The sequence below is a fragment of the Hypanus sabinus genome, chromosome 12 (genome assembly GCF_030144855.1).
Source record: "Hypanus sabinus isolate sHypSab1 chromosome 12, sHypSab1.hap1, whole genome shotgun sequence".
NCBI classification, from domain to species: Eukaryota; Metazoa; Chordata; class Chondrichthyes; order Myliobatiformes; family Dasyatidae; genus Hypanus; species Hypanus sabinus.
In genome coordinates, this window is record NC_082717.1 from 24,906,066 (window position 1) to 24,933,880 (window position 27,815).

The 27,815-nt window shown below is 38.4% G+C and overlaps 1 protein-coding gene across 1 annotated transcript in view; it reads left to right on the forward strand.

The window, feature by feature from the left end:
- LOC132403320 (formin-2-like) overlaps positions 1-27,815 on the forward strand; it is a 392,743-nt gene that overhangs the window by 32,385 nt on the left and 332,543 nt on the right. The window contains 1 exon segment of the mRNA XM_059986771.1: positions 10,634-10,809. Within this exon segment, the coding sequence (XP_059842754.1) occupies positions 10,634-10,809 (176 nt within the window).

Here is a 27,815-nt window from a genome sequence, read left to right on the forward strand (position 1 = left end):
ACTATGCTTTTCACTTGGCAGTTTCATTTATTTTATAGTTAAAGCTGCAGGTTCCAGATTCTGGATGTGGATGTCATGTGTATACTTGGCTTCAACACTTGGTTGTAGCTAAAATTGGCACGTGAAATATAGTCAGTGTCAACTTGTGACTTGCCACTATTGTGCTTGTTTGGTGCCCAAATGTGCTGTACCACATTCTGGTACTAAATAAGGGTAATGGTATCATGGAATTGCTCTTAGAAGATGTTACTTCAAAACTCAATTAGTCCGGAAGGATATGATGTGGTTTAGTTGCAGTGAGATTTGATGTCATTGCCTTTTAGAAATTTGTTATATTTGTATAACTACATGTAGGAGCAAGCCATATAGCCCCTTGCACTTGTTCTTTATTCAGTAAGATTGGATCCTCTCCTTGATCCTTGTCATCTTTATTATGTTTCCCTCTGAGTCTGTGTTTGGAGGTGGTCAGCGAGCCAGTCTTGTGGTGCTGTTTTGTGATGCAGTGCTCAGGAGCTTCAAAGCATGGCAGGCTAACTGTTCTGACACGTGCTCACATCACAGCTATGAGCATGTTATTATATTGTCTTGATTTAATTAAAGTAGACCACTTTCCATTCCTGAGCAAATATTTTTCAAATCTTTAGACATCAACTGCTGGACGGTGTTTTAGGGTAATGGATAATATGTTTTGATGTGATCTGAGGAGGAATTTTTTTTTCCCACCCAGAGTGTGGATGGAATCTGGAAAAACGCCAGTTGCCTTCAAAACCCATTCAGATACTTTGTCAACACTTGAGTATCTGCTTGTGAATGGGATTTGTATAGATTATTGAAATGAGCATCTTGAACTGAAGGGCTGGTTTCTGTGCTGTGGGACTCTCCTTTTCTGACAAAGACCCAAACCCACAAATCTGCAGTAAATGTCTTTCTTTTAGATTTGTGTTCCCTTTTTAAATGATTGCTTTAATATCCACTTAAGTAAATGAATCATCGCATGGTATATTTGAGGTATGTTGTCTTGCTGCATTCATTTGGTCAACATGGGTAGTTGTGATCTTGCCTCCAATTCAAGTCAAATTTTATTTGTATTCAGTTTTGTACCCTCTTGACAATCAAATTCATGTCACGTTTGCTGATTTGTCTTTGGGCATGCCATTTGGGTTAAGCTGTTTCTTTGATCCTTGTCTGTAGACTCCAATGAATTTAACAAATCAATTGGCTTTTAAATTGTACAAAGAATCAGCAGTTTTATTGAGGTAAAGCCTATGATAGAACATGATATTGTTTTATAATTGTTTACCTTATTGCTTGATTGGCCTTTGAATATCTTGTGCTTTTAAGACTTTTGGCCAAATCTATATACATTTTAAACACAAGATATTCTGCAGATGCTGGAAATCAAGAGTAACAGAGACAAATGCTGGAGGAACTCAGCAGGTCAGGTTGAGGTTCTGAATAGTGCCTTGGCTGTGCATTACCCTCCATAGATACATTTTGACCCGCTGAGTTCCTCCAGCATTTTGTTACTTTATTTAAATCCTCTGGTTCTACGATTAATAGCAGTTTTGAAATTAATGTTACATGAGCTATAATTTATTGTGATATATCAACCCTTCCTGTGTGCAAAGATCCAACACTACTCCAATGTTACTGTTTTCCATTTGCATCTTTCTAACTTCAATTCCCTTCAAATGTGAATTGGTGAAGGTGAAAATTTGGCTTTCCAGTAATTATCAGCATGCACTCTAGAGTCATTGCATCAAGCACTTGTATCGTTATGATCTTTTGTGTTCGTTCTGCACTTCTGGCTGACTATACCTTGATGGTAAGAACTTGCAACTCCCATCTCTTCTCCACCCCCCCCACCCACAACCTAAACTCTTTGGTTAGATTTTTTTGTATTTGGCTCAAACCTTGCTGATGCATTAAGCTGGTGAATTGTATTTAAAATCAACTGTTCAGCATCTCATAATATAAAGTTAACCTGCAGGTATTTTAGCCAATGCATTCACCAGCTTTATCAATAAACGCAGAAGTAAAGATCAAATGTAAAGGTGTTCATAACTTTAAAATACCTTGATAAAGTTTTGAACTTGAATATGTTAAATATGTTGATGCCAAGCAAGTGAAGAACAGCACTGTCAGATTTATTTGGCTGAATGTTAATTAGTTGCAGGATCTGCCTTGAGCTGATAATTATAGCTGTTTGTTGTAGTGCTGTGCCCAGATTCTGGGTCATAGCTTTGTAAAATACAGACTCGTTAAAAATCTGTAGCAGGGGTGGAGATCGCTGAGTCTATTGAGGACATGCCAGGAAAATGTAGTTTTTTGCCAATTCTTGGTCATAACCATACAGTTCCACTGTCCAAGTGCCCACTCAGGTACATTTTGCATGCAGGGAGGATCTTCACCCCTGCTTATTGCTAACTGACAATATTCTTTTGGTGTTGGGGAGTCGTACAGCATGGAAATGAGCTCTTTAGGCAATAGATTAATTATAAAATTGACTTCCAGTTGCAGATTCTCCTTTGAGATAACCATCTCCATCCCCTCCCTGTCTGAACCAGCAGGTCTTTGTGTGTATTTCAATCTCCCTGGAGTGGATACAAGCCCAGTTCATCCAACTTTTTCTCAATCAGCAAATCAAACATTCCAGTCAACTCTCCTGTAGCCTTAGAGCAGATGGCGCAGGAGATGACTGACAACCCAGTTGTTGTTTGTGTTGGTTTGCTGCCCCTGCCATTTCTGCTGGCCTTCTGTGTGCTTGTGTTGGACCAAATGTTCTCAGCACCATTCCAAATGTTACAAATGAGTATTGGACGAGATATTCCTTGTGATTAATGAGGATATAACACCTTAATCTTTCAATGAGAACTTATCTAACCCTTTGGCTGCTGTGCTTTGCAACGATCGACTGTACAGGAAGACTGTATTGCTAGTTCATTTTTGCAGATTACTATGTATAAAGGACCAATAAAAAAAAAACGCCCAATGAGCGCCGAGGGAAAATTCAAAACATGCAAACAATAGAAAGAAACAAATGTCATTCTGAAGTTCATGTGAAGAGTCCGTCAGACTTAGCGCAGAGCCGAGTATGCCTCATGGAGCAGCAAGCTGAACTGGTCCGTCCCTTGCCTAACTTTTCATTTGGCCTGGCACATAAGTTGCTGTCCAAATATTGGGTTCAGTCACTTTATGTTCTGGGGCCTGGACCCTGCTGTTTTGATTTAGCCTGGACCCAGCCTTTCCAATTCGGCCCAGCCAAATTGGAAAGCGTACCCATTACGATATTGTCAGCGATGTCCTGCAGACAGTTGAGAAAATAACTACTTTTACTTTGAACTGTGAGAAATCGTGACACAATAGATAGTTTTCTAGCACCTCTAAAGACCTGTTGTAACTCAGTATTGTGCAGTGTTCACGGAGGATGAGTCAGTGACACTTGGCATCTTCCTTAATTTTGTCATTAATTGTGTGATTATGGGCAGTGGGTTTGTAATGAAACTCTTCATTTCACTCTTGTGAAAAGTGGTGTTCTTTGCCAAGTATGCACTAAGACTGGGAAAGTAATCCATCTGAGATGGAATGCTTGTCCAGGCTTTTGGCAGAGTTGGGGCATTTAAAGATTAAAAATGAGCTCTATTTGTCACATTGAAAAGTGTAGTAAAATGTTATTTTACATCAAAGACAAACAGAGCCTGAAGATTGTACTGGAGGCAGCCCCCAAATGTTAACATATAGAAATGGTAGAAGGATCACAGCAATATGCAAATAACCCACATGATAGGACGTCCTCCATCTGCAGTGCAGTTTGGAGGTTTACCAGAATAATGATTGTAAAGATGGAGTTGCTGAAGGTTGGAAAAGCTGAGCGTAAACAAAATCATTAAAAGTTTTTGACAAGAACTAGCATTTAAGCCCAGCAACTTCCTATTCGCATAGTGTGCTGAAATAACTACTGTTTAGATTTGAAAATCTAAGGTACTACTCTAACTACACAACTAGGTAGTTTGTTGTTTGTTTCCACAACTCACTATAAAGAAATGCTTCCTGATGTTAGTTTGAAATCTCCCCTTACTCTCCACCAATGCCTCTGTGTCCTTGCACTAATTTTGAAGTTGCAGCCGGCATCTGACAGATACTGGAAATCTAGAGTGGGAATGAAGGGAGCAGGTAGAATATAGAAGATGGAAGTGGTGGGGGGGGGGGGGGGGAGGTGAGAGGAAGGAGTAGAAGCTGGAAGGGGATAGATGAAGCCAGATTGTTGAGGAAAGGGGCGAAGTAAGAAGCTGGGAGGTGATGGGTGGAAAAGGTCAAGGACTGGAGAAGGAATCTGGGAGTGGAGAGTGGACTGGGGAGAATGGGAAGGTGGAGGGGCAGCAATGGGAGATGATAGACAAGTGAGAAGAGGTAAGAGTGGGGTCAGAGTGGGGAAATGAAGAGCAAAAGGAGAAGTTGAAAAATTACTAGAAATTGGAGAAGTCTATGTTCATCCCATCAGTTTCTATCTAGACAGAATATCTGGACAGAATACAAGGTGTTCCTCCAACTTGAGTGGCCTCATCATTGCAGAAGAGTTGGTCATGGACTTGTGTCAAAATGGGAATTAGGGGTTGGAATTTAAATAGTTGACCACCAGAAAATACTGATTTTTGTGGATGGAGTGAAAGGTGCTCCACAAAGCAATTTTTCCAGTCTATATTGGGTCTCATCAATGTCGAGGAGGTCTCTTCAGGAGCACCAGATAGAGTAGGTAACCACAACAAATTTGCCTCTGAACTGTTGCCTCAATTGGAAGGACTGTTTGGGTTCCTGAATGGAAGTGAGGAGGTGAGGATGAATAGTCTGGCATGGCACTTCTGTTTGCAGGGAAAGTGCCAGAAGGGACAAATGGACAATGGTGTCACTGAAGGAGCTATCTCTGGAATGTGGGGGAGATAAAGGTGTGTTTGGTGGTAGAGTCCCATTGAGAATGTGTTGACTGTGGAAGCTGAAAATATTTTGAGGACAAGAGGAACTTCATCTCTGAAGGCAGCAGGAAGCTGGGATGAGGGTGGATCTCTGCTTTGCCCTTCTAGGTGAGGACAGGCAGATCAGTGCTAGGTTGGGGTAACATGGGATTGGAAAATTTAGTATCCTTGTGGGTAGAGTTACAAAACTGCAAGCATATAAAGATCCTGCTTGGAGTTGCATGCAGGACTCTGAACAGCAGCCAGGATGTGGAATGCAAATTAATTATGAAATAGAAAAGGCATGTAATAAAGGCAATGTTACAATAGTGGGTTGGGGAAAATCAGGAGTGAATTTGTAGAATGCATACAAGGTGGCTTTTTGGAACAGCTTGTGGTTGAGCCCAGTAAGGAAAAGCTAATTCTGGATTAGGTGTTGTCTAATGAACCAGTTTTGACTGGGAAGCTTAAGGTAAAGGAACCCTTGGGGAAACAAAGACCTTGTGACAGAATTCACCCTGAAGTTTGAGAGGGAGAAGATGGATGAGTAAATAGAATTGGAGACAGGAGCAGGCCAGAGTTGATTGTAAGGGGACACGATCAGGGATGACTGCAGAACAGCATTGGCTGGAGTTTCTGGAGCAATTTGGAAGGTGCAGGATAGATATACCTGTATACCAAAGATTTATTCTAAAGGGATGATGAGGGAAATCAAAGATAGCATAAAAGCAAAAGAGGATGTATAATATAGTAAAAAAAATTAGTGGGAATTTAGAAGATTGGGAAGTTTTTAATAAAAAAAAGCAGCTAAAGCCATAAGGAGAGAAAAGATGAAATATGATGGAAAGTTAGCCAATAGTACAAAGTGGATACCTCTAGATATACAGTATAAAGAATAAAAGAAGCGAGTTGAAATTGGACTGCTGGAAAATGATGCTGGAGGGGTAGTGATGGGGGACAAATATATATTTTGTATCAGACTTCACTGTGGAAGATACTAGTAGTATGCCAGAGATTTGAGTGTTGGGGGCAGAATAATGTCAGTTGCTCTTACTGAGAAGATGCTTGGGAAGCTGCAAGGTCTGCATGGAAGTAAGTCACCTGGATCAGAAGGACTGCAGCTCAGCATTCTGAAAGGGACAGCTGAAGAGATCATGGGGGCATCAAGAATGAAGGCTCCAGAGGACTGGAATATTGTAAATGTCACTCCAAGAAAACGGAGAAAAAAAAGAAATGGGCCAATTACCCTGACTTCGGTGTTTGGGAAGATGTTGGATTCCATTATTAAGGATGAGGTTTTGATGAACTTGAAGGTGCATGATAATGTAGGCCAAAGTCTTTAAGGGGAAATCTTGTCTGACAAATCTGGTATTTGGGGAAATGGTTAGTAGGACACAAACAGTGGATGTTGTGTACTTAAATTTTCAGAAGGCCTTTGACAAGATGCTGCTTATGAGGCTGCTTAACAAAGTAACAGCCCATAGTATTCTAATGAAGATATTGGCACTGATAGAAGATTGACTGGCAGGAAGCATAGTCCATGTAAAGGGGGTGTTGTTTTTGTTGGCTGGCTGTGTTTCACAGGGGTTGGTATTGGAACAGTTTCCTTTCACATTGTGTCAGTGATTTGTATGATACAATTGATGGCTTTGTGGCCAAGTTTCCAATGGTACAAAGATAGGTGGAGGGGCAGATGGTGTGTTGGTACTATTGAAGAAGCAGAAAGTCGTGGCAGATGGAATATACAGCAGGAAGGTGTATGATCATGCACTTTGGTAGAAGGAATAAAGGTGTAGACCATCCTCTAAAAGGAGGAAATTAAAAAATCGGGTGCAAGGGGACTTGGGAGTCTTTGTGCAGGATTCCCAAAAGGTCAACTTGAAGCTTGAGTTGGTGGTAAGAAAGGTAAATGCAATCTTGGCTTTCATTTTGAGAGTACTAGAATACAAGAGCAAGGGCATAATACAGAGGCTTTATTAGGCCTTGGTCAGAACACACTTGGAGTGTAGTGAGCAGTTTTGGGCCCCCACCTAAGTGTCCAGAAGAGGTTCATGAGAGTGATTCTGGGAATGAAATGGTTAATGTAAGAGGGTTTTCGGCTCTGTACCTGTTCTTGCTAGAGTTTAGGAGGGGTATCTTATTGAAAGGTCTAGATAGTGTGGATATATAGGATATTTCCTAAGGTGGGAGTGTTTAGGACCAGAGTATGCAGCCTCAGAATCGAGGGATGTCCATTTAAAACAGATCAGAAGTAATTTCTTTAGCCAGAGGGTGGTAGATGAGTGGAATTCATTGTCATGGATGGCAGTGGAGCCAAGGTCATTGGGTGTATTTAAAGCAGAGGTTGATAGGTTCTTGATTGGCCAGGCTGTCAAAGGGTTACAAGGAGAAGGCCAGAGAAAAGGATTGAGAGGGATAATAAATCGGCCACAATGGAATGGCGGAGCAGACGCAGTGGACCAAATGGCCTAATTCTGCTCTTGTCTTTTTGTCCCAGAAAAGGCAGAGATGCAAATGACGAAGTTAAACACTGGTCTTTGAAGGAGAAAATCTCTGCTGCCCTAAAGAGGGAGAATTGGCAAGGAGTCGATGTTTAAAAATAAGGATTTACCGTTTGAGTACAGATTTTGTTTTCTTGAGAATCAAGATCCTATCCAACAAAAGATGATAGAAGCTGTCTTTAAATATCTGAAGGCAGAGATTGGTAGATTACTGGTTACAAAATGGATGAACAGTTACTTGGGTCAATGTGGAGCTGATGTTGTAGCCTGTTCAGTTATTGCCTTATTAAATAATAGCACAGGGTGAGGGTGTGCTCAAGTTGTCTTGTGTTCCCAATTCCTAAATTGGTATGTCTCTGCACTTCCTTCACCAGTCACCTCCTCCAAAGTGGCAGCAAGTCATCCTCAACTCCAAGGGGCTGCCTTGCCATGGTTAGAAGCTTAGTGATGCTTAGAATTAAGTATGTAAATAATGAATAGCCTCTTCCTTCCCTCCGGACAACTGAATCCTGCGTGTTGTGCACCATTGTTGCCACTGGGGGGAAATCGAGTAGCAAAATTGCCACTGTTTTGAGAAAGAGTTTTGGTTTTATTGTAATCCAATTCATCTCTTTATTCCACATTTTATCCGAGCCTGAGATTTCTGAATGAAAAATGTACTGGTTGAATCATTGTGAATGGTTCATACAGACTCTACCAAAACTATAAATGATGTATGTAGCACAGTTGACTTCATTTGTACACGTGCTTCTGTTGACGATAGGAATATTTGCTGGAAACAAACCAAAACTCTCCTGGAAAAATATGGGCTGATGATTCCATGCAGTACTAAGTGAAGGCAACATGGTTTGAGCTGCAGTTCTTCCAGAATGTTTATTTATCCTTCTGCCTGGATTTAGGTGTATAAGATGATGAGCATTGATTGTGTGGATAGTGAGAGGCTTTTTCCCAGAGCTGAAATGGCTAACAAGAGGGCACGGTTTTAAGGTTCCTGGAAGTAGGTACAGAGGGGATGTCAGGAGCAAGTTTTTTTTTGTTTACACAGTGGTGAGTGCGTGGAATGGGCTGCTGGTGACTGTGGTGGAGGTGGATACAATAGGGTCTTTTAAGAGGTTCCTGGACAGGTACTTGAAACTTGGAAACTGGGTAATTCACAGTAATTTCTAAAGTACATGTTTGGCTCAGTATTGTGGGCCAGAGAGCCTGTATTGTGCTGTAGGTTTTCTATGTTCTAAGTTTCTAAGATGTAAAAGATCTTGTGGCACTGGTTAAAAGCAGCAGGAACTTATCCTTAGTGTCCTAACTGGAATTAGATTCCCAACCAAGTTGTTCCAGTCCAGTTAAGGCACCATTGTCTGCACAGTATGGAAGATTGCCCAGGTACGCATTGTCTACCAATTAATCTATTCTGGTTGTTTATACCCTCTCTTGATATGATGAAATCCATTATCAGTAGTGCAGTCATACAGCAAATTTTAGGAAGATGTAATACTTTATACTAATCAAAGAAATGGTTTCTGAGAGCCAAAATTAAATTGTAATCCACTAATTAATAATGTATTTTCTTAGCTAAACTTTGTCTTTTTTTTCCAGCCTTGCTGAGGTGGTTGTGACTATGAATCCTATGTTACTGATCCCCTTTCATTACTTTCATGCAAGTAATCAATTATTGCACCAATGATTGAGTCCACTGCAGTGCAATGTGGTCTTGGTGCTAAACTCTATTGAATAGGGTTGTACCAGCTCGGGAACAGAATGCTTGAAGGAAAGTAGCTGTTCTTGAACCTGGTGGTGTGGAACTTCAGGCTGCTGTACCTCCTGCCCGATGATCACTGGGTAAAGATAGCATGGCCTGGATGGTGGAAGCTTTGATAGATTGTTATTGAGGCAGCACCTCCTGTGGATACTAACAGTGGTGGAGAGGGATGTGTCTGGTGTATTGGTGGAGTCCACTGCTCTCTGCACTTTGCGTTAAGCAATTGAATTGATGTACCTGCCTTTCAAGGCAGGTATGAGGGGATCCTTGTTTGCAGTTTGTGCAAACGTTGTTTTTTTTTTTTTGCAAAATTGTAATGTTACCTACATTTAAAATATTGTAAAGGAGTTTGAGATTACAAAGTTCTGTAAGGTCATGTTTTTGGTTCATTATTGAATATTATGGGTTTGGGGATGGGATGAAATGGTGCCTTCGTGTTGCACAGCTTTCTGAGTGTGCAGGTGTATTAAACTCACTGGGTTTGGGAATAAAATGTGGTTTGCATTTGAAAAATTTGTTGTTCTTAATTTATTTTCTGCTGACCAGTATCTTTACCTCTGCAAAGCCAGCATTTATGCCCATCCCTGATTGGCCTCAAAGCTGGCTTCGCCTGCTGCAGTTCTTCTACTAACTAAAATTAATGAATGTTGGAGCATTCACAACATAATGAATGTTTTTGACTGTAAAGATTAAAAAAAATCGAATGTTGTAAGAACTCTGAAACATCTTAAAATAACTTGTCTGTTAAATTTGCATGCAACAGATTTTGCATCCAAAATACTTAAATTCTCTTGGATTAAATGATGTTTAATTGTGCTTCTCTCGGCTCATTATACATTCTCATGAGGTACCGATAAATGTTGAATAACATTGTGTATTTAAGCCCTTCTCACCCTAGTTTTTAAACCCGTGATGTTATGATTTAAAAATTTTGCATTACATATTCAATCTGCTAAATTATTTGTCTACACATGTTATCCTTGCACTATTAAGCTAGTTGACATTCTTTCATATGGCACAAATTAATCCCTGGCTCCAGTGTATCAATCCACTTGATTGCCTATTAAAACCACAGTTAGAAAAATGAGGTGCCAGAACTGTTCAGGAAGCAGGTGGATAGGTATTTCCATTGTTCACTATTCATGGCCCCAATAGTGTGGAACACTTTCATTCATGAGGCATGCTCCAGAGGAGCAAAGATCTATTAAAATATTCTCAGACATGCAAGAAGTCTTGGAGAAATAGTGATGCAGATAAAATGTTTAATTGCTCATTTACTTGGGTATGCTCAGTAAAGACATCTGCTCTTGTGCCTTGTAATGCTGTTTGGAATTGGAAGCAGTACACTCCAAATTTGGCAGTTAGCATTTGTTTAAAAATCGCTTATTTCATATCTTTCTGAAGACAAATTGATGTTTCTCTTACAGGGCGTACATTGCTCGAAAAACTATTCGGGCAGCAAGAGAAAGTACAGCTTTCCGGTGAACATGAAGCAGAGAAACTGTGCTCCCGTATTCTGGCAATGGGTTTGCTGCTCCCATTCGGGGACTGTTTCAGAGAGCAGTTTTATGGAGAAGCACCACAAGCCACCACAAAATTTGATGTGAGTTTACCATGCCATGTAAAAAGAATTTTTTGCTAATGCAGTTTTCTGATCTGAAGTTGTTTGGATGTTTACTTTACACTTTCCATTTGTATGCTGATGTGTATTTAAGTGAGAAAGCACTGCTTCTTGTGCAGCATCGATTTCTGAATGAGCTGACATTTCATCCAACTTGAATGCTGTTTGTTGGCCACTGACTCCACTCTTTTGGACCCTCGACTTGATTTGTGCCAATACAGTACTGGCTTCTTAAACTTGTCATCTTACCCACTCTAAACTTGAGGTAATCCAGAGCTTGCACTCCTCTCCCAATTCTTGCCAAGTCCTGTCCACTCATTCCTGTGCCTGCAGGCTTTTGAGTCCTATTTATTCAGAATGTTGAATTTTTCTTAAAGAAGCTTCTCATTGTTTAAATCCTGCTATGAATGCACCTCATTGTCTTTGAATACTCAATTGCTATTAACTCTTCATGCTCTGTCCACCTTCAGCTTTTCACTCATTACACTTTAATAGATCTTGGTTAGAATTTTGACTGCCAAGTCCTTAAGCTATAGAATACTTTCAATGTGCTCTGCCACCTTGATTAGACCTAACATCTGATCAAACTTCTGCCCATCATGAGAAATACCTCTTGTTAGGTTTTTGTATTGCTGATTCTTCATAATTCTATTTCAAACAACTTGTGTACTGTAGTGTGACAGTAGATGGCAAAGAACAAGTGTGATGTTAAGTCACCTTGTGTGCATTTGTGTACTTGTTGTCAACCCTCCAGAGTTCTCCAGCAATAAAGATTATTCTTGTCTTGCATGAAAACCTATGAAGAAATCCATCTATTTTCCTTTAAAATTTGCTTTGAAAATACTTTATAAACATCAGATGGCTGGGGGAGGGTTAGGAAAAGTGTTGGTAGGATGAGGGAAGAATAGGCTGTCTGGAGTCCAATCCATGATCCAATCGTGGGGGGAAAAGAACTTCATTTTTGTTCAATTGTTGAATTGAAAATTGACTTAGAATGGTGGTTGAAAACAATAGAGCATTGAGATGCAAAAATGAGGAAGAAATGGTTATGGCATATCATTTAAAATATCAAGTGGTGTCTTTGGTGCAATAAATGAGGATAAACGCATTGAGTTCTAAAAAATTGGTTAGGTCTTAGGATTGCACTGGATTATAAGTATCTAATGGGCTTTCAGTTCAATGTCTCATGATCATTGTGCATGAGGAAAAGTTGTGGCATTGTATCTGGAGGAACACTTTGTTCAAATAGAAGTTTTTGCTCTTCTGTTTCCCCTGTGATTTGCCAAGCACACAGATAATGGTGGTCTTGGTGTGAATGAAAGGATGAATTGGCATTTATCAAGTTTTACCATGAGTCCCAGCTCAAGATATAATCAATCACCAGTTTCTGTCGGACCATGTTGCCCATACAAATAAATTTAAAACATCAGCCACATAAATTTTTGCCATAAGTGAGACAATTAAAGTTGTTCTGAGGAAAAACTTTTTTTTTAAGAGTTCAAAAGGATTCTTCAGAGGAGAAGAGATGCACTTTGGACATGAAGCAGTGGGAATTTATAAGTTGAGAGCTTGTACAATTTCCAGTGAAAGCCAGTTCCAGTCTTTTTTTTTGAATACTAAAAGCATTAGAGGGCAGTCTGTTGCAGTGATGTGGAGCGCTGTTCTCATTGGGTTCATTCAGTATGTTATCTTGCCGGACAGCTTGTGGCCAGAACTGTGCAGTGCACTTCAGGGTACAATACTTCAATTGTAACTTTCCAGCAGGACAATGGAGTTTAACAAAGGAGTTTCACAGTTGAGAAAAGTCCCATTTAATATGCAAATAAGAGTAATAAATAGGGTTTCATTAATCCTTTTATCATTATGCATTGGATTGACATTTGTTGCTGGGCTTCTTGCTTAACTTCTGTTTTATTCTTTTTACCTGTACTTAAGTCAAACCAGTCATCAAGATGAGATCTGATTTATTTTTTAACATCGCTTTATCAGATTGGTAATTTTTTTAGATCTGTAATTTTTCTTAGTCATCTCCTTTTAATACTGCTTAATTAAGTTTTTGTTCTAATGGAAAACTCATTTGTTGAATGTTATATTAACCTTGTTCATTCTAAGGTTCTGAATGACATTCCTGCACACATTCCTCATAGTGTATGCTGACTTGTCAATGTGAAAGCCTGCATAATTTTGACCTTGCAGGGGTGATCCAGCTGCTTGACTTGACTGTAGGTTGAAAGTTAGTTTGTGGTTCTGTCAAGTCTGGTGGATTGTTTATCATTGGAAATGGTTGTGGCAGTATAGGCCTCCAAATAGTATCCAAGATGTTGGGTTGAGATTGCCAAGGGAGCTGGAAAAGGTATGTAATAAAGGTAATGGCACAATTGTAATGGGGATTTCAATATGCAAGGGGATTGGGAAAATTGGATTTGTGTCAGATCGCAGGAGGGAATTTGAATGTCTATGAGATGGCTTTTTAAAGCAGCTTGTGCTTGAGCCTACTCGGGGGAAGCACATCTTTGATTGTGTGCTTAATAACCCAGATCTTATTGGGGAGCGTAATGTAAAAGGCAGTGATCATAATATGATAGAATTTGTACTGCAAATTAAGATGGAGAAGTACAACTCACATGCATCATATCACAATGGAATAAAAGGAATTGCAGAAGCACAACAGAGGAACTTGCCCAGATGGATTGGAGGAGGATACTGACGAGGATGACAGCAGAGCAGAGAGCAGAGCATTTGATAAGGTACCACACATGGGGCTTAACAAGATAAAAATCCTGTGGCATTACAGACAAGATACTGGATACTAATGGATAGAGAAATTGCTGTTAGCCAGGTGGTGGAGAGCGCAAATAAAGGGTTTCTTTACTGCTTGGCTGCCTGTGAGTAGTGGTGTTCCTCAGGGGTCAGTATTGTGATCACTACTTTTCACACTGTTTATGATTTGGATAATAATTATTCCTAGAATCATAATTTGGCTTTGTCGCATTGTTTGCAGATGGTGCAAAGATAGGTAGAGGGTTGAGGAGTGTTGAGGAAACAATGCAATTGCAGCAGGACTTGGACAAATTGGAAGAATGGCCAATAAAGTGGCAGGTGGAATACATAATGCATTTTGGTAAAAAGGAACAATAGTGCAGACTATTAGCTAAATGGGGAGAAGGTTCAAACATCAGAGGTGCAAAGGGACTTGGGAGTCCTCGTGCAAGACTCCCAGAAGTTTAATTTACAGGTTGAGTCTGTGGTAAAGAATGCAAATGCAATGTTGGCATTTATTTCAAGGGGAATAGAATATAAAATCAAGACAATAATGCTGAGCCTTTTAAAAGACATTAGTCAGGCTGCACATTGAGTATTGTCAACAGTTTTGGGCCCCATATCTCAAAGGATGTGTCATTGGAGAGTCCAGAGGAGGTTCACGAGGATGATTCTGGGAATAAAAGGGTTAACATGAGCATTTGACAGCTTTGGGCCTGTACTCACTGGAATTTAGAAGAATATGGGTGATCTCATTGAAACCTACCGAATGTTGAAAGGACTAGATGGCTTGATGTGAAGAGGATGTTTCCTGTGGTGGTGTTGCTCGGAACTAGAAGGCACATCCTCAAAATCGAGGGGCGACAGATGAGGAATGTTTTTTAGCCAGAGAGTAGCGAATCTATGGAATGTTCTGCCACGGATTGCAGTGGATGCAACGTTTGTGGGTATATTTGAGGTGGAAGTTGATCATTTCCTGATTGGTCAGGGCAGCAAAGAATATGGTGAGAAGGCAGATGTATGGGATGCGTGGGATCTGGGATCATCCACGATGGAACGGCAGAGCAGACATAATTGGCTGAATGGCCTGATTCTGCTCCTATGTCTTGTGGTCTTAATACTGACTAAAAACATTTAACCAGTGACCTGCTTTGTATAGATGAGGCTTAATGAGGTTTTAATGCTACTTGTGCTGTCTTTACGACAGTTATTTATAATATTTTTGCTTAGTAATTCATTCGATAGTATTTTCTAGTTAGAATTAGAAGTGTTTAAAGTATATTCATTGCATGTAAAATATATCGGCATGCGATGACGTCACATCCGGTTTCGCTGCGTCTTGTGGGAAAATACCGGTTTGAAATTAGCGCGGGGGTGGGGGCTTACCACGAGGCACACCTGAGCAGAAGTTGTTTTGCAGGCATGAGAAATCACAGTGAGAGCAACGCTTTTTCACCATATGTTAATGTGAAGAGTGAACAGTAAATGGTTAATCTTACTGCGATCTGGTTCTTATTGACTGTGGTTTATCTCGACATTTAATTCGGCGTTTCGTTACACGCGAAGGAGAACGTTACACTACTGTTAATATTATGAAGGTTTTAAAATTTTATCCTTTGTGATCTGGATACAGTGTTAACCAGTACATCACTGATACTGATTTATTAGTCAGCTTGTAAATAGTTTTACTTCTATTTGAAGATTGGCGGGGCTGAAACAAGCATAATGCGAAAATAAACTGAACTGCCTCTGACATGAATCAAAATGAAAATATACTGGAACACTCAGCTGGTCAGGTGGCATCTGTGGAAAAGAATGGTGCTAATGTTTCAGGTTAAGGACCATTTCTCGGAACTGTTGACTGCTTTCTCTTGGCACATGCAGTAAATCTGTGAATCACAACTTTATTCCATTGCTTTTGAAGCATCTAGGGGATAGTTTGCATTACACAAGTAGTATTAGTATATTCCTGAAAAGGGGATCTTGCTGTTTTCTTGTGGAGTTCAGCAATGTATCAATGTACCTTAATTTTAGACATAATTATGCAATCTGTGTGACTGGAAGAGGGCAGAAAACATTAGCTTATAAATTCAGTTAAGCAATTTAATGATCTAACTTCAAATCCTGGATGGCTATTTTTTTGGTTGTCAGGGATGAAAGATCAGTTTTTCAAATGGATCTAAATTTGAAATTATTGCTGCTGTTGAAACAAGCTTGCACTGGGTGGGTGTGGGGGAATATTCCTGTTTGAGTCAAACTGCAAATAAGACGAGGGTTGTCAGTGGTTTCCAGCAAACCCAGGTAGGTTCAGTTGATCTTAAATGGTTTTGACATCACAAATGTTTGTGATAGCTTACCAAGCTTTTGCTATACATGTGCAGATGTGCATTAGGAATCAAAATGAAGGCACAAATAAAGCTGCAAATCTCGGTGGGGGGTGGGGTGTATTTTGCATTTGACATGCTTGTGGGTATGATTTAATAATGTGCCATCTGCCAAGTTGGGAACACGTAATTTATACCACATGAGGTGTTTAGTTGAACTGGGATTTGTTATCTTGCAGAAAGATGCATATGTTGACATGTGTATTTGCATGAGAAAATGCATGTGGTCACATTAGGCCATTCCCATTAATAATTGGGATGTTTATGTATTCAAAATCAACATGTTGGGCTAGTATGGTAGCATAGTGGTTAGCACAGTATTATTACAGCACCAGCAACTTGGATTCCTTTCTATCATAAGGAGCTAGTGCATTCTGTCCATGACCAAAGTATGGGTTAGCGGATTAATGGTCAGTGTGGTGTAACTGAGTAGCCCAGGCCTGTTGGTCTGAAAGGACCTGTTAACTTGCTGCATTTGATAAAATAAAAAAAAACTAGCTGCAGCATTTGGTACAATATAAAATATAAAATGGGGGCACTGGATATTGGCAAACAGTCTTCTGTTCCACCTCCTTCGTAACTAGTTGTCAGTGTTTAGAAGTAAATGTTGCTGGAAAGGCCAGCACTTCTATTTCACACCTGGTTGCTCCTGAAGGTGATGGGGAGCTGCCACCTTGTCTTTCTGCAGTTTGGTGGAAAGAAGCTTGGAAGCAGCTATCAATAGGAAGTACTGAACAGTGATGAAACTGCTCGAGGGTTTGAGAAATAGAATGGTACTTAATCCAGCTTATCCCCATAATCACTTTTATTATCGTGTGCTAAGGTTATTTTGAAGAGTAAAGTAACTTGATAATTTCAGAAATATTTCTGGGAAAATTAATCAAGGAAAAAGATTTTGAAGCTTAATGTAATCAAACCAAGTCAACAGGGTTTCATAGAAAGTAAATTCTATTTGTTGTTGTTTTTTTTTACAGGGGGTTAATGTTGTTTAATGTCATTTTCAGTCCAGAATCAAATGTAGAGGAGAATGAAAGAATTGTTGCTCTGGATCCCACGTGGCATAAAATAAACAAGATTTAAAAAAATACATTAATAAAAGACATTAAATAGGTTATATAGAATGATTGCATGTCCAGCTCATTGATTGCATGGATAGCTCGTGTAGTTCCGTTTTTTTAAAAAAGGCTCAAAGTACGCTGGGGAATTATAGGCCTGTAAGTTTGACATTGGTAGTAGGTAAATTATTGGAAGGAATACTAAGAGTTAGGATCTACAAGTATTTGGATAGACAGGGACTTGTTAGAAAAAGTCAGCATGGCTTTGTGCGTGGTAGGTCATGTTTAACCAATCTATTAGTTTTTTGAGGAAATTACCAGGAAAGTGGATGAAGGGAAGGCAGTGGATGTTGTATACATGGACTTCAGTAAGGCCTTTTGACAAGGTCCCGCATGGGAGGTTAGTTAGGAAGATTCAGTCACTAGGTATACATGGAGAAGTTAGTAAATTGGATTAGACATTGGCTCAATGGGAGAAGCCAGAGAGTGGCAGTGGAGGATTGCTTCTCTGAGGCCTGTGACTAGTGGTGTGCCACAGGGATCAGTGCTGGGTCCATTGTTATTTGTCATCTATATCAATTATCTGGATGATAATGTGGCAAGTTGGATCAGCAAATTTGCTGATGACAAAGATTGGAGGTGTAGTGGACAGTGAGGAAGGTTTTCAAAGCTTGCAGGGGTTTTGGACCAGTTGGAGGAATGGGCTGAAAAATGGCAGATGGAGTTTAATGCAGACAAGTGTGAGGTATTGCACTTTGGAAGGTCAAACCAAGGTAGAACATACAAGGTAAATGGTAGGACACTGAGGATTGCAGTAGAACAGAGGGATCTGGGAGTACAGATACATAATTACCTAAAAGTGGTGTCACAGGTGGATAGGGTAGTAAAGAGAACTTTTTGTACATTGGCCTTTATAAATCAAAGTAATGAGTAGAAGAATTGGTATGTAATGATGAGGTTGTATAAGACATTGGTGAGACCGAATTTGGAGTATTGTGTGCAGTTTTGCTCATCTAATTACAGGAAGGATATTATTAAGGTTGAAAGAGTGCAGAGAAGGTTTACAAAGATGTTGCTGGGACTTGAGACTCTGAGTTACAGAGAAAGGTTGAATAGGTTAGGACTTTATTCCCTGGAGTATAGAAGAATGAGGGGTGATTTGATAGGTGTATAAAATTATGATGGGTATAGATAGAGTGAATGCAAACAGGCTTTTTCCACTGAGGCGAGGGGAGAAAAAACAGAAGTCATAGATGAAGGGGGAAAAGCTTAAAGGGAACATTAGTGGGGGCTTCGTCATGCAGAGAGTGGTGGGAATATGGAATGAGCTGCCAGATGAAGTTGTGAATGCCGGCTCACTTTTGACATTTAAGAAAAACTTAGACAGGTACATGGATGAGAGGGGTTTGGAGGGATATGGCTCAGGTGCAGGTCAGTGGGACTAGGCAGAAAAATGGTTTGGCACAGCCAAGAATGGCCAAAAGGCCTGTTTCTGTGCTGTAATGTTCTGTGGTTCTTCTGTGGCCCAGGAAGTGAGGCCGGTCACAGAAGCGTCTGTACATGAGTTGACTCTGACAGGATACACAGTAGTGGTGTGGGGTGTGAAGGAGGGGTTTACTAGGTGGGGGTGTTGCTCAGCCTTGCTGCTTGAGAAACATAGTTGAGTTTGAAGTCTGGTATATGTAGCCGCATGCTGGGAGTGGGACAAAGTTCTGAGCAGAGTGGGTGGGATCATTCATGATGCTGACCATTTTCCGGCATCTTTCTGTATTGCCTGTGATGGGGTGGGTAGGCTCGTGCCAGTGATGTTGGACAGTTTAGACTAGCTGTTGCAGAGCCACCTTGTCTCTCAGAGCAATTCCCGTTCCATGCAGTACATTGAGATGCTCTCTACTGCACATATATAACAATATAACAAATACAGTATGGGAACAGGCCATCTCGGCCCTTCTCGTCCATGCCGCACGCTTACTCTCACCTAGTCCTACCGACCTGCATTCAGCCCATAACATTCCATTCCTTTCCTGTCCATGTACCCATCCAATTTTACTTTAAATGATAATATTGAACCTGCCTCTACCACTTCTACTGGAAGCTCATTCCACACAGCTACCACTCTCGGAGTAAAGAAGTTCCCCCTCGTGTTACCCTTAAACTTTTGCCCCTTAACTCTCAACTTGTGTCCTCTTGTTTGAATCTTCCTACTCTCAGTGGAAAAAGCCCATCCATGTCAACTCTATCTATCCCCCTCATAATTTTAAATACTTCTATCAAGTCCCCCCTCAATCTTCTACACTCCAAAGAATAAAGACCTAACTTATTCAACCTTTCCTTGTAACTTATGTGCCGAAACCCAAGTAACATTCAAGTAAGTCTCTTCTGTACTCTCTGTACTTTGTTGACATCTTTCCTATAATTCTGTGACCGGAACTATTCAAAATACTCCAAATTTGGCCTCACCAATGCCTTGTACAATTTCAACATTACATCCCAACTCCTATACTCAATGCTCTGATTTATAAAGGCCAGCATACCAAAAGCTTTCTTCACCACCCTATCCACATGAGATTTCACCTTCAGGGGACTCTGCACCATTATTCCTAGATCACTCTGTTCTACTGCATTCTTCAATGCCCTACATATACATTTATCATGTATATCCTATTTTGGTTATTCCTACCGAAATGTAGCACCTCACACTTGTCAGCATTAAACTCCATCTGCCATCTTTCAGCCCACTCTTCTAACTGGCCTAAATTTCTCTGCAAGCTTTGAAAACCTATTTCATTATCCACAATGCCACCTACCTTTTATTAAAAAATATATATATATTTATTAAATTTTAGAAAATTACACAGAATAAATGTGATAAATAGTGAGAAAAATAATATTAACCCCCCCCCCCCCCAACCCTTATCTAAAGGAAAAAAAAAGAGAAAGATTGCCTGGATATCGGAGGGTCCACACATGCTCCATGGAGTTCAAAATAATTTTAATATTTTTTACTTTCCCCAATTACTTTATAATTTTATCTTCAAAGGACCTATGTATTTGATCCTTTCTTTTGTAGGTATGGGAGCCAAATTTTCAAAAATATATCATATTCATTTCTTAGATTGTATGTAATTTTTTCCAGTGGAATACAACAATGTATTTCATTATTCCGGTGATCTATAGTTAAATGTAAATCAGATTTCCAAGTAACTGCGATAACTTTTTTGGCTACTGCCAATGCAATTTTTATAAATTTTTTCTGATACTTAATTTAAGTTTCGGTATTGTCCCTTCAATGTCTCCTAATAAAAATAATACTGGACTATGTGGGAGTTGTATTCCAGTAATTTGTTCCAATAAAAGTCTTAGATTTATCCAAAATGGTTGAATTTTAAAACAAGACCAAGCAGAATGTTAAAAAAAAAGTACCAATTTCTTGATTACATCGAAAACATTGGTCAGACATATTTGAATTTTATTTATTTTCTGTGGTGTTATATATAATGTAAAAAATTATATTGTATTAATCTAAGTTGAACATTTATTGTATTTCTCATACTATTAGAACATAATCAACCAGTTTTTTCCATCAATTTTAACATTCAAATCAAATTCCCATTTTTGTCTTGATTTATGAATTCTTGATTTAATTGTCTGTTTTTGAATCAAATTATACATACAAGATGTAATTTTTTTAATTTTTCCTTTTCAAATTAATATTTCTATTTCACTAGATTTTGGCATCAACATTGTTTGACCCAGCTTTTCTCATAAATAAGCCTTTAATTGAAAATAACAGAAAAGAGTGTTATTTGATATTGTATATTTATTTTTTAATTAATCAAGTAACATCATTATACCTCCAAAACAATCACCTATATATTTAATCCCCTTTTGGAACCAATTATGTAAAAGTTTATTATCCATTGTAAAAGGAATAAGCCTATTTTGAATTAAAGTTCTTTTTGCTAATAAAAATTTCTTTATCTCATTGTCCATATTTACCTTATTCCATAAATCAATCAAGTGTCTTAATATAGGAGATTCTTTTTTTCCCTGTATCCATTTAGATTCCCATTTATATATAAAATCTTCAGGTATATTTTCTCCTATCTTATCTAATTCTATTCTAATCCATGCCGGTTTTTCTTCATCAAAAAAGACGCAATAAATCTAAGTTGATTTGCTTTATAATAATTCTTAAAATTGTAACCCTCCTAAATCAAATTTACATGTCAATTTTTCCAATGATATTCTTGACATCTTTCCTTTCCAAAGAAATTTCCTTATGTATTCAGTTCTTGAAAAAACTTGAGGTAATTGTATTGGTAAAGTTCAAAATAAATATTGCAATCTAGGAAATGTATTCATTTTTACAGCATTAACTCTACCTATTAATGTTATTGGTAACATCATCCATTTATCTCATTTTTTTAAACAATGGTAAATTTTGTTTATATAATTTTTTTACATCATTATCAACTCTAATACCTAAATATTATTATTCTGTTTATTGACCATCGAAATTGAGTTACTAATTGACATTGATTATAATTTCTTTTGGTAAGGGGTAAAATTTCACTTTTATCCCAATTTACTTTATACCCTGATACTTTCCCCACAAGCCTTGTCTTGTTGACCTCGTTAAGCAAAATGGTGTTGAAATCTGACCATTTGTAACTACTTTAGCTTGAGGATTAGTATTTAATGTTTTAATCCATTGTATAAAAGATTTTCCTAACTCATATTTTTCCAATACCTTAAATAAAAATTCCCATTCCAATCTATCAAATGCTTTTTCTGCATCCAAAGCAACTGCCACACTCATTTCCTCTTTTGTGCCAAATGAATTATACTAAGTAACTGGGTTATATTATCCATTGATTGTTTTTAATAAAACCTGTTTGATCCATATGTATTAATTTTGGTAAATATTTAGATGTTTTAGATAAATTTTTTGCTATTTTATAATCTGTATTCAACAAAGAAATAGGCCTATATGATGGTTTTAAAGGATCTTTTTTTTGGCAATATGGTTATGATTGCTGTTAAAAAAGATTGTGGGAGTTTATGCATTCTTTCCACTTGGTATATTAATTCCATAAAATGAATTAATAAATCTTTAATTTTTTTTTATAAAATTCAGGAGGAAAACCATCTTCTCCTGGGATTTATTACTCTGAAGTGATCCTAAAGCTGCTTGAACTTCTTAATGTAAAGGGCCTATCTAATCCTTTCTGTTCCAAATTTAAATTTGGAAGGTTTATTTGTGATAAAAATTTATCTCAGCAATCTTGTGATTCTGATTGATATAGTTCAGTATAAAATTTTTTAAAAGTTTCATTAATTTCTAAAGGTTTATAAGTAACCTTATTTACACTCGTTCTAATTGCATTTATTGTTTTAGAAGCCTGTTCTGTTTTCAACTGCCAAGCAAGAATTTTGTGATCTTTCATCTAATTTGTAATATTTCTGTTTAGCTCTCATAATTACTTTTTCTATACGATATGCTTGGAGTGTATTATATTGTATTTTTTTATTAACGTTGTCTTCGTTTTGTCATATCTTTGAAATTCTTTTTCTAACTTTATATCTTTTTTCCAATTGATCTATTTCTGCCATGTATTCCTTAATTTTAGATGATTAACTTATAATCTGACCCCTAAATATGCTTTCATCACTTCCCATAACACAATTTTATCCTCAACTGAATGTAAATTTGTATCAAAAAAAATTGAATGTTTTTTCATAAAATCACAAAAATCTTGATGTTTTAATTAAATTGAATTAAATGGATTCCTCCTTATCCATCATTATCATTGTCATTATCAAGGGGGAATGATCTGACAGTATTCTTGCTTTATATTCCACACTTTTCACTCTATCTTGAATATTTTTCGATAATAAAAAAATCAATCCTTGAGTAAGTTTTATGTCTATTTGAATAGAATAATCTCTTTCTCTTGGATTAATTTTCCTCCATATATCAATCAGGTTTAAATCTTTCATTAGTGATAAAGTTAGTTTTATTACTTTAGATTTTGTAGCAATTTTAGTTGACCTATCCAAAACTGGATCTAAACAAATTAAATTCTCCACTATTAATATTTTATCATGTGCATCTTGGCTGATGAAGTTCAAAAAAACTTGTATGAATTTTGCATCATTTTCATTTGGTGCATAAATGTTCATAGAAGTCCATAATTCTGAAAAAATTTGACAATGTATAATCACATATCTCCCCCCAGAATCAATTATTACATTTTGTATTTTAATTGGTAAAGATTTATTAACCAAAATTGCAACTCATCTCAATTTTGAATTAAATGAAGCTGCAATGACATTTCCAACCCAATCCCTCTTTAATTTATGTTCTGTTTATGTTAAATGTGTCTCTTGTAAAAAAAAAAGCTATGTCTCCTTTCATTTTCTTAATATATGTTAAAACTCTTTCTTTTCACAGGTCCATTAATTCCATTAACATTAAAACTTAAAAAAATTAAGTAAATTAATCATTCATAATACCTTGGGAACTCTTTAAAATTCTCCTTGTTGCTATGAGTTTCTCCCCAACCATCCAGGCAAAAAAGAAAAATAGAAGAAAGATAACTAATATACAAGAAAAAAAAGTACCCCCCCCACTAATGTTGTGAATAAAAAGAACACAACATTGCCCCCCCCCCCATTTTACAGGTCATGGCAATCGCCATGATTGTACACGTGAAACTTGCAGCCATCGATCAGGAGCTCTTCCAGCTCCCCCACAAAAGAAAAAGAAAATATATTAGTGAAGAAAAAAAATAATGTCTCTACTCCCAATTAATACTCAACTATTTTTTTCATATAAATGTCCATCAAGTCCAACCTTGTTTCAATCTTCATCATTAGTCCGTTTTATTTCTATAATTCTTTACTACTTCTTGGACATCAGGTAATTCTTGTACAAATTCCTCCGCTTTCCAGTAGTCAACGAAAAATCTTTCTTCGTTATCCAGGAAAATCAATTTTGCTGGATAGCTCAATAAAAATTTATAGCTCTTTTCCCATAAAGATTTTTTCACTGGATTAAATTCCTTCCGCCTCTTTAGGAGATCGTAACTTATGTCTGGATTTAAAAAAAAACTCTTTTCCCTCCTATTATTAATGGCCCATTTCTCTTTTTAGCACCTTGAATAGCTGCCTTCAAGATCATTTCTTTATCTTGGTACCTGAAACATTTTATCAAAATTGATCTTGGATTTTGATCTTGTTGAGGTCTAGGTCTTAAAGCTCTGTATGCTCTTTCAATTTCAATTACTTGGCTTCCTTCTGATTTCTAACATTTTTGGAATCCATTCTTGAAAGAATTTTATTGGATTTTCTCCCTCTGTACCTTCCATAAGACCAACAATTTTGATATTATTTCGTCTACTAGAGTTTTCAAGCTCATCTATTTTTTCCAACATCCGTTTTCTTTCTATTGTCCAGGCAAGATTATTGTCTTCTATCTTATCTATTCTTTCAGTGTTTTCTTCCACTTTTACTTCCATCTCTTTAACTTTATTATCCATCTTCTTGTTTTTCCACCACATTATCGAGTTTATTCTGCATCCTTCTTATAGCTTTTAATTCATTCATAATATATATCAGGATATCTTTTGTCTCCTTTAATCTCTTCCTCCTTTTCCTCTTCCTCTGAATTTCCCAAAGAGTCTGATTCCACTTCCGATTCACTTCCAACCGTAGTTGGGATTTGTAGTTTTGTTAATATCTGTTCATGCATACTTTCGCGCATGCGTTGTTTTTGCCGTTTCTTCTTGGAGACCGCCGACATTGCTGCAACTTCCGGTCCTGCATCATCAGAAGTGCCATGCACTTCGCCGGGAGGAGATCCAACTTGAGTCCGAGGCTTCACCGAGACAGTTAGGCCTTTTTCTCCGCCGATTTGCGCAGTCTTCGAAGTAGTAGCTTTCTTCTGTTTCAGTTTAGGAGCCATATCAAAAGATAATCCTGAGTTACGTATAAATAGTTTCTAGTAGATATTTGTTAACTCTTCATTTAAACCCTATTTCATTACTTTTTACGAGGGAGCTGGATTCCCAACGTCTCGACCCTACGTCATCACGTGACACCCCCAATGCCACCTACCTTAGTATCATCTGCATACTTATTCAATTTACCACCCCATCATCCAGATCATTAATGTATATACCAAACAACATTGGACCCAGTACAGGTCCCTGAGGCACACTACTAGTCACCAGCCTCCAACCTGACAAACAGTTATCCACCACTACTCTCTGACATCTCCCATCCAGCCACTGTTGAATCCATTTTACTACAATATTAACACCAACAATTGAACCTTCCTAATTAACCTTCTGTGTGGAACCTTGTCAAAGGCCTTACTGAAATCCATATAGACAACATCCACTGCTTTACCCTTGTCAACATCCCTAGTAACCTCTTCAAAAAAAATTCAATAAGATTTGTCAAACATGACCTTTCCCCCACAAATCCATGTTGACTGTTCCTAATCAGACCCTGCCTATCCAGATAATTATATATACCATCTCTAAGAATACTTTCCATTAAGTTACCCACCGACATCAAACTTAAAGGCCTGTAATTGCTAGGTTTATTCTTTCAACCCTTTTTCGACAATGGAACCATGAGCAATACGCCAATCCTCCGGCACCATTCCCGTTTCTAATGACAATTGAAATATTTATGTCAGGGCTCCTGCTATTTCTACACTAACTTCCCTCAAGGTCGCAGGGAATATCCTGTCAGGACCTGGAGACTTATCCACTTTTATATTCTTTAAAAATGCCAGTACTTCTTTAATCATTATAGTTTCCATTACTAAACTACTTGTTTCCCTTACCTTACACAATTCAATATCCTTCTCCTTAGTGAATACCAAAGAAAAGAAATTGTTCAAAATCTCCCCCATCTCTTTTGGCTCCACACATAGCTGTCCACTCTGATTCTCTAAGGGACCAATTTTATCCCTCATTATCCTTTTGCTATTAATGTAAGTGTTGAAACCCTTCAGATTTATTTTCACCTTCCTTGCTAAAGCAACCTCATATCATCTTTTAGCTTTTCTAATTTAAGTTTCTTTTTACATTCTTTATATTCCTCGAGCACCTCATTTACTCCATGCTGCCTATATTTATTATAGATCTGTCTCTTTTTCCAAACCAAGTTTAAATATCCTTTGAAAACCATGGCTCTCTCAAACTTTTAACCTTTCCTTCCAACCTAACAGGAACATAAAGATTCTGTACCCTCAAAATTTCAGCTTTAAATGGCCTCCATTTCTCTGTTACATCCTTCCCATAAAACATTCTCCCAATCCACTCCTTCTAAATCCTTTTGCACCTCCTCAAAATTGGCCTTTCTCCAATCAAAAATCTCAACCCTGGGTCCAGTCCTATCCTTCTCCATAATTATATTGAAACTAATGGCATTGTGATCACCAGACCCGAAGTGCTCCCCAACACATCTCCATCACCTGACCTATCTCATTCCCTAAGAGGAGATCCAACACTGCCCCTTCATTAGTTGGTACCTCTATGTATTGCTGCAAAAAACTATCCTGCACGCATTTTACAAACTCCAAACTATCCAGCCCTTTTTGCAGAATGGGCTTCCCAGTCTGAGTGGAAAATTAAAATCTCCCACAATCACAACCTTGTGCTTACTACACATATCTGCTATCTTCTTACAAATTTGCTCCTCCGATTCTTGCTCCCCATTAGGTGGTCTATAATACACCCCTGTAAGTGTTAGTACACCTTTCCCATTCCTGAATTCCACCCAAATAGTCTCCCTAGAGGAGCCCTCTAATCTATCCAGCCAGAGCACTGCTGTAATATTTTCTGACAAGCAATGCAACACCTCCCCCTCTTGTCCCAATTCTATCATACCTGAAGCAACAAAATCCAAGAATATTTAGTTAACAATCACACTCCTCCTTCAACCATGTTTCGCTAATGGCTACAACATCATTTTTCCAGGTATCAATCCATGCTATGAGCTCATCCACCTTTCTTACAATGCTCCTAGCATTAAAATAGATACATTTAAGAAACTGTCCACCTTTCTTTCTGTTTATCCCTAATGGTGCAAACAACTTTATCTTTTTCTTCCTACATCTTCGGTCTGAGTGTTCTTTCTCTATCACCTGCCCATCCTCCCTCACACTGTTTACTAGTTTTATCTATTTGTGAACTAACCCCTTCTCTCCTAGTCTCCAATTTGCTTCCCACCCCCCCCCCCCCGACCACTCTAGTTTAAAGTCTCCCCAGTTGCCTTAGCAAATCTCCCTGCTAGGATTCAAGTGCAACCCGTCCTTTTTGTACAGGTCACACCTGCCCCAAAAGAGGTCCCAATGATCCAGAAATCTGGATCGCTTTTGCTTCCCCCAGGTAGGCCATCTCCCCACCCTCCCCAACAGTACTCAAACAGGAGTACTTATTGTCAAGGGGTACAGCCACTGGGGTTCTCTCCAGTACCTGACTCTTCCCTTCCCCCTTCTAAACGTGACCCACCTGTCTGCCTCCCATGGCCCCAGTGTGACCACCTGCATGTAACTCCTCTCTATCAACTCCTCACTCTCCCTGACCAGACGAAGGTCATCGAGCTGCAGCTCGGTGCACCTGGTGCAGATGTGGACGTCTGGGAGGCTCGGAGACTCCAGGACCTCCTACATCCGACACCGAGGAAAAACAAGCTGCCCTCCCATGCATAATTCCCCCTTTCCTCAAATAACAGGAAGAATTGAAAACTAAACCTGTTTCCGCCTAAG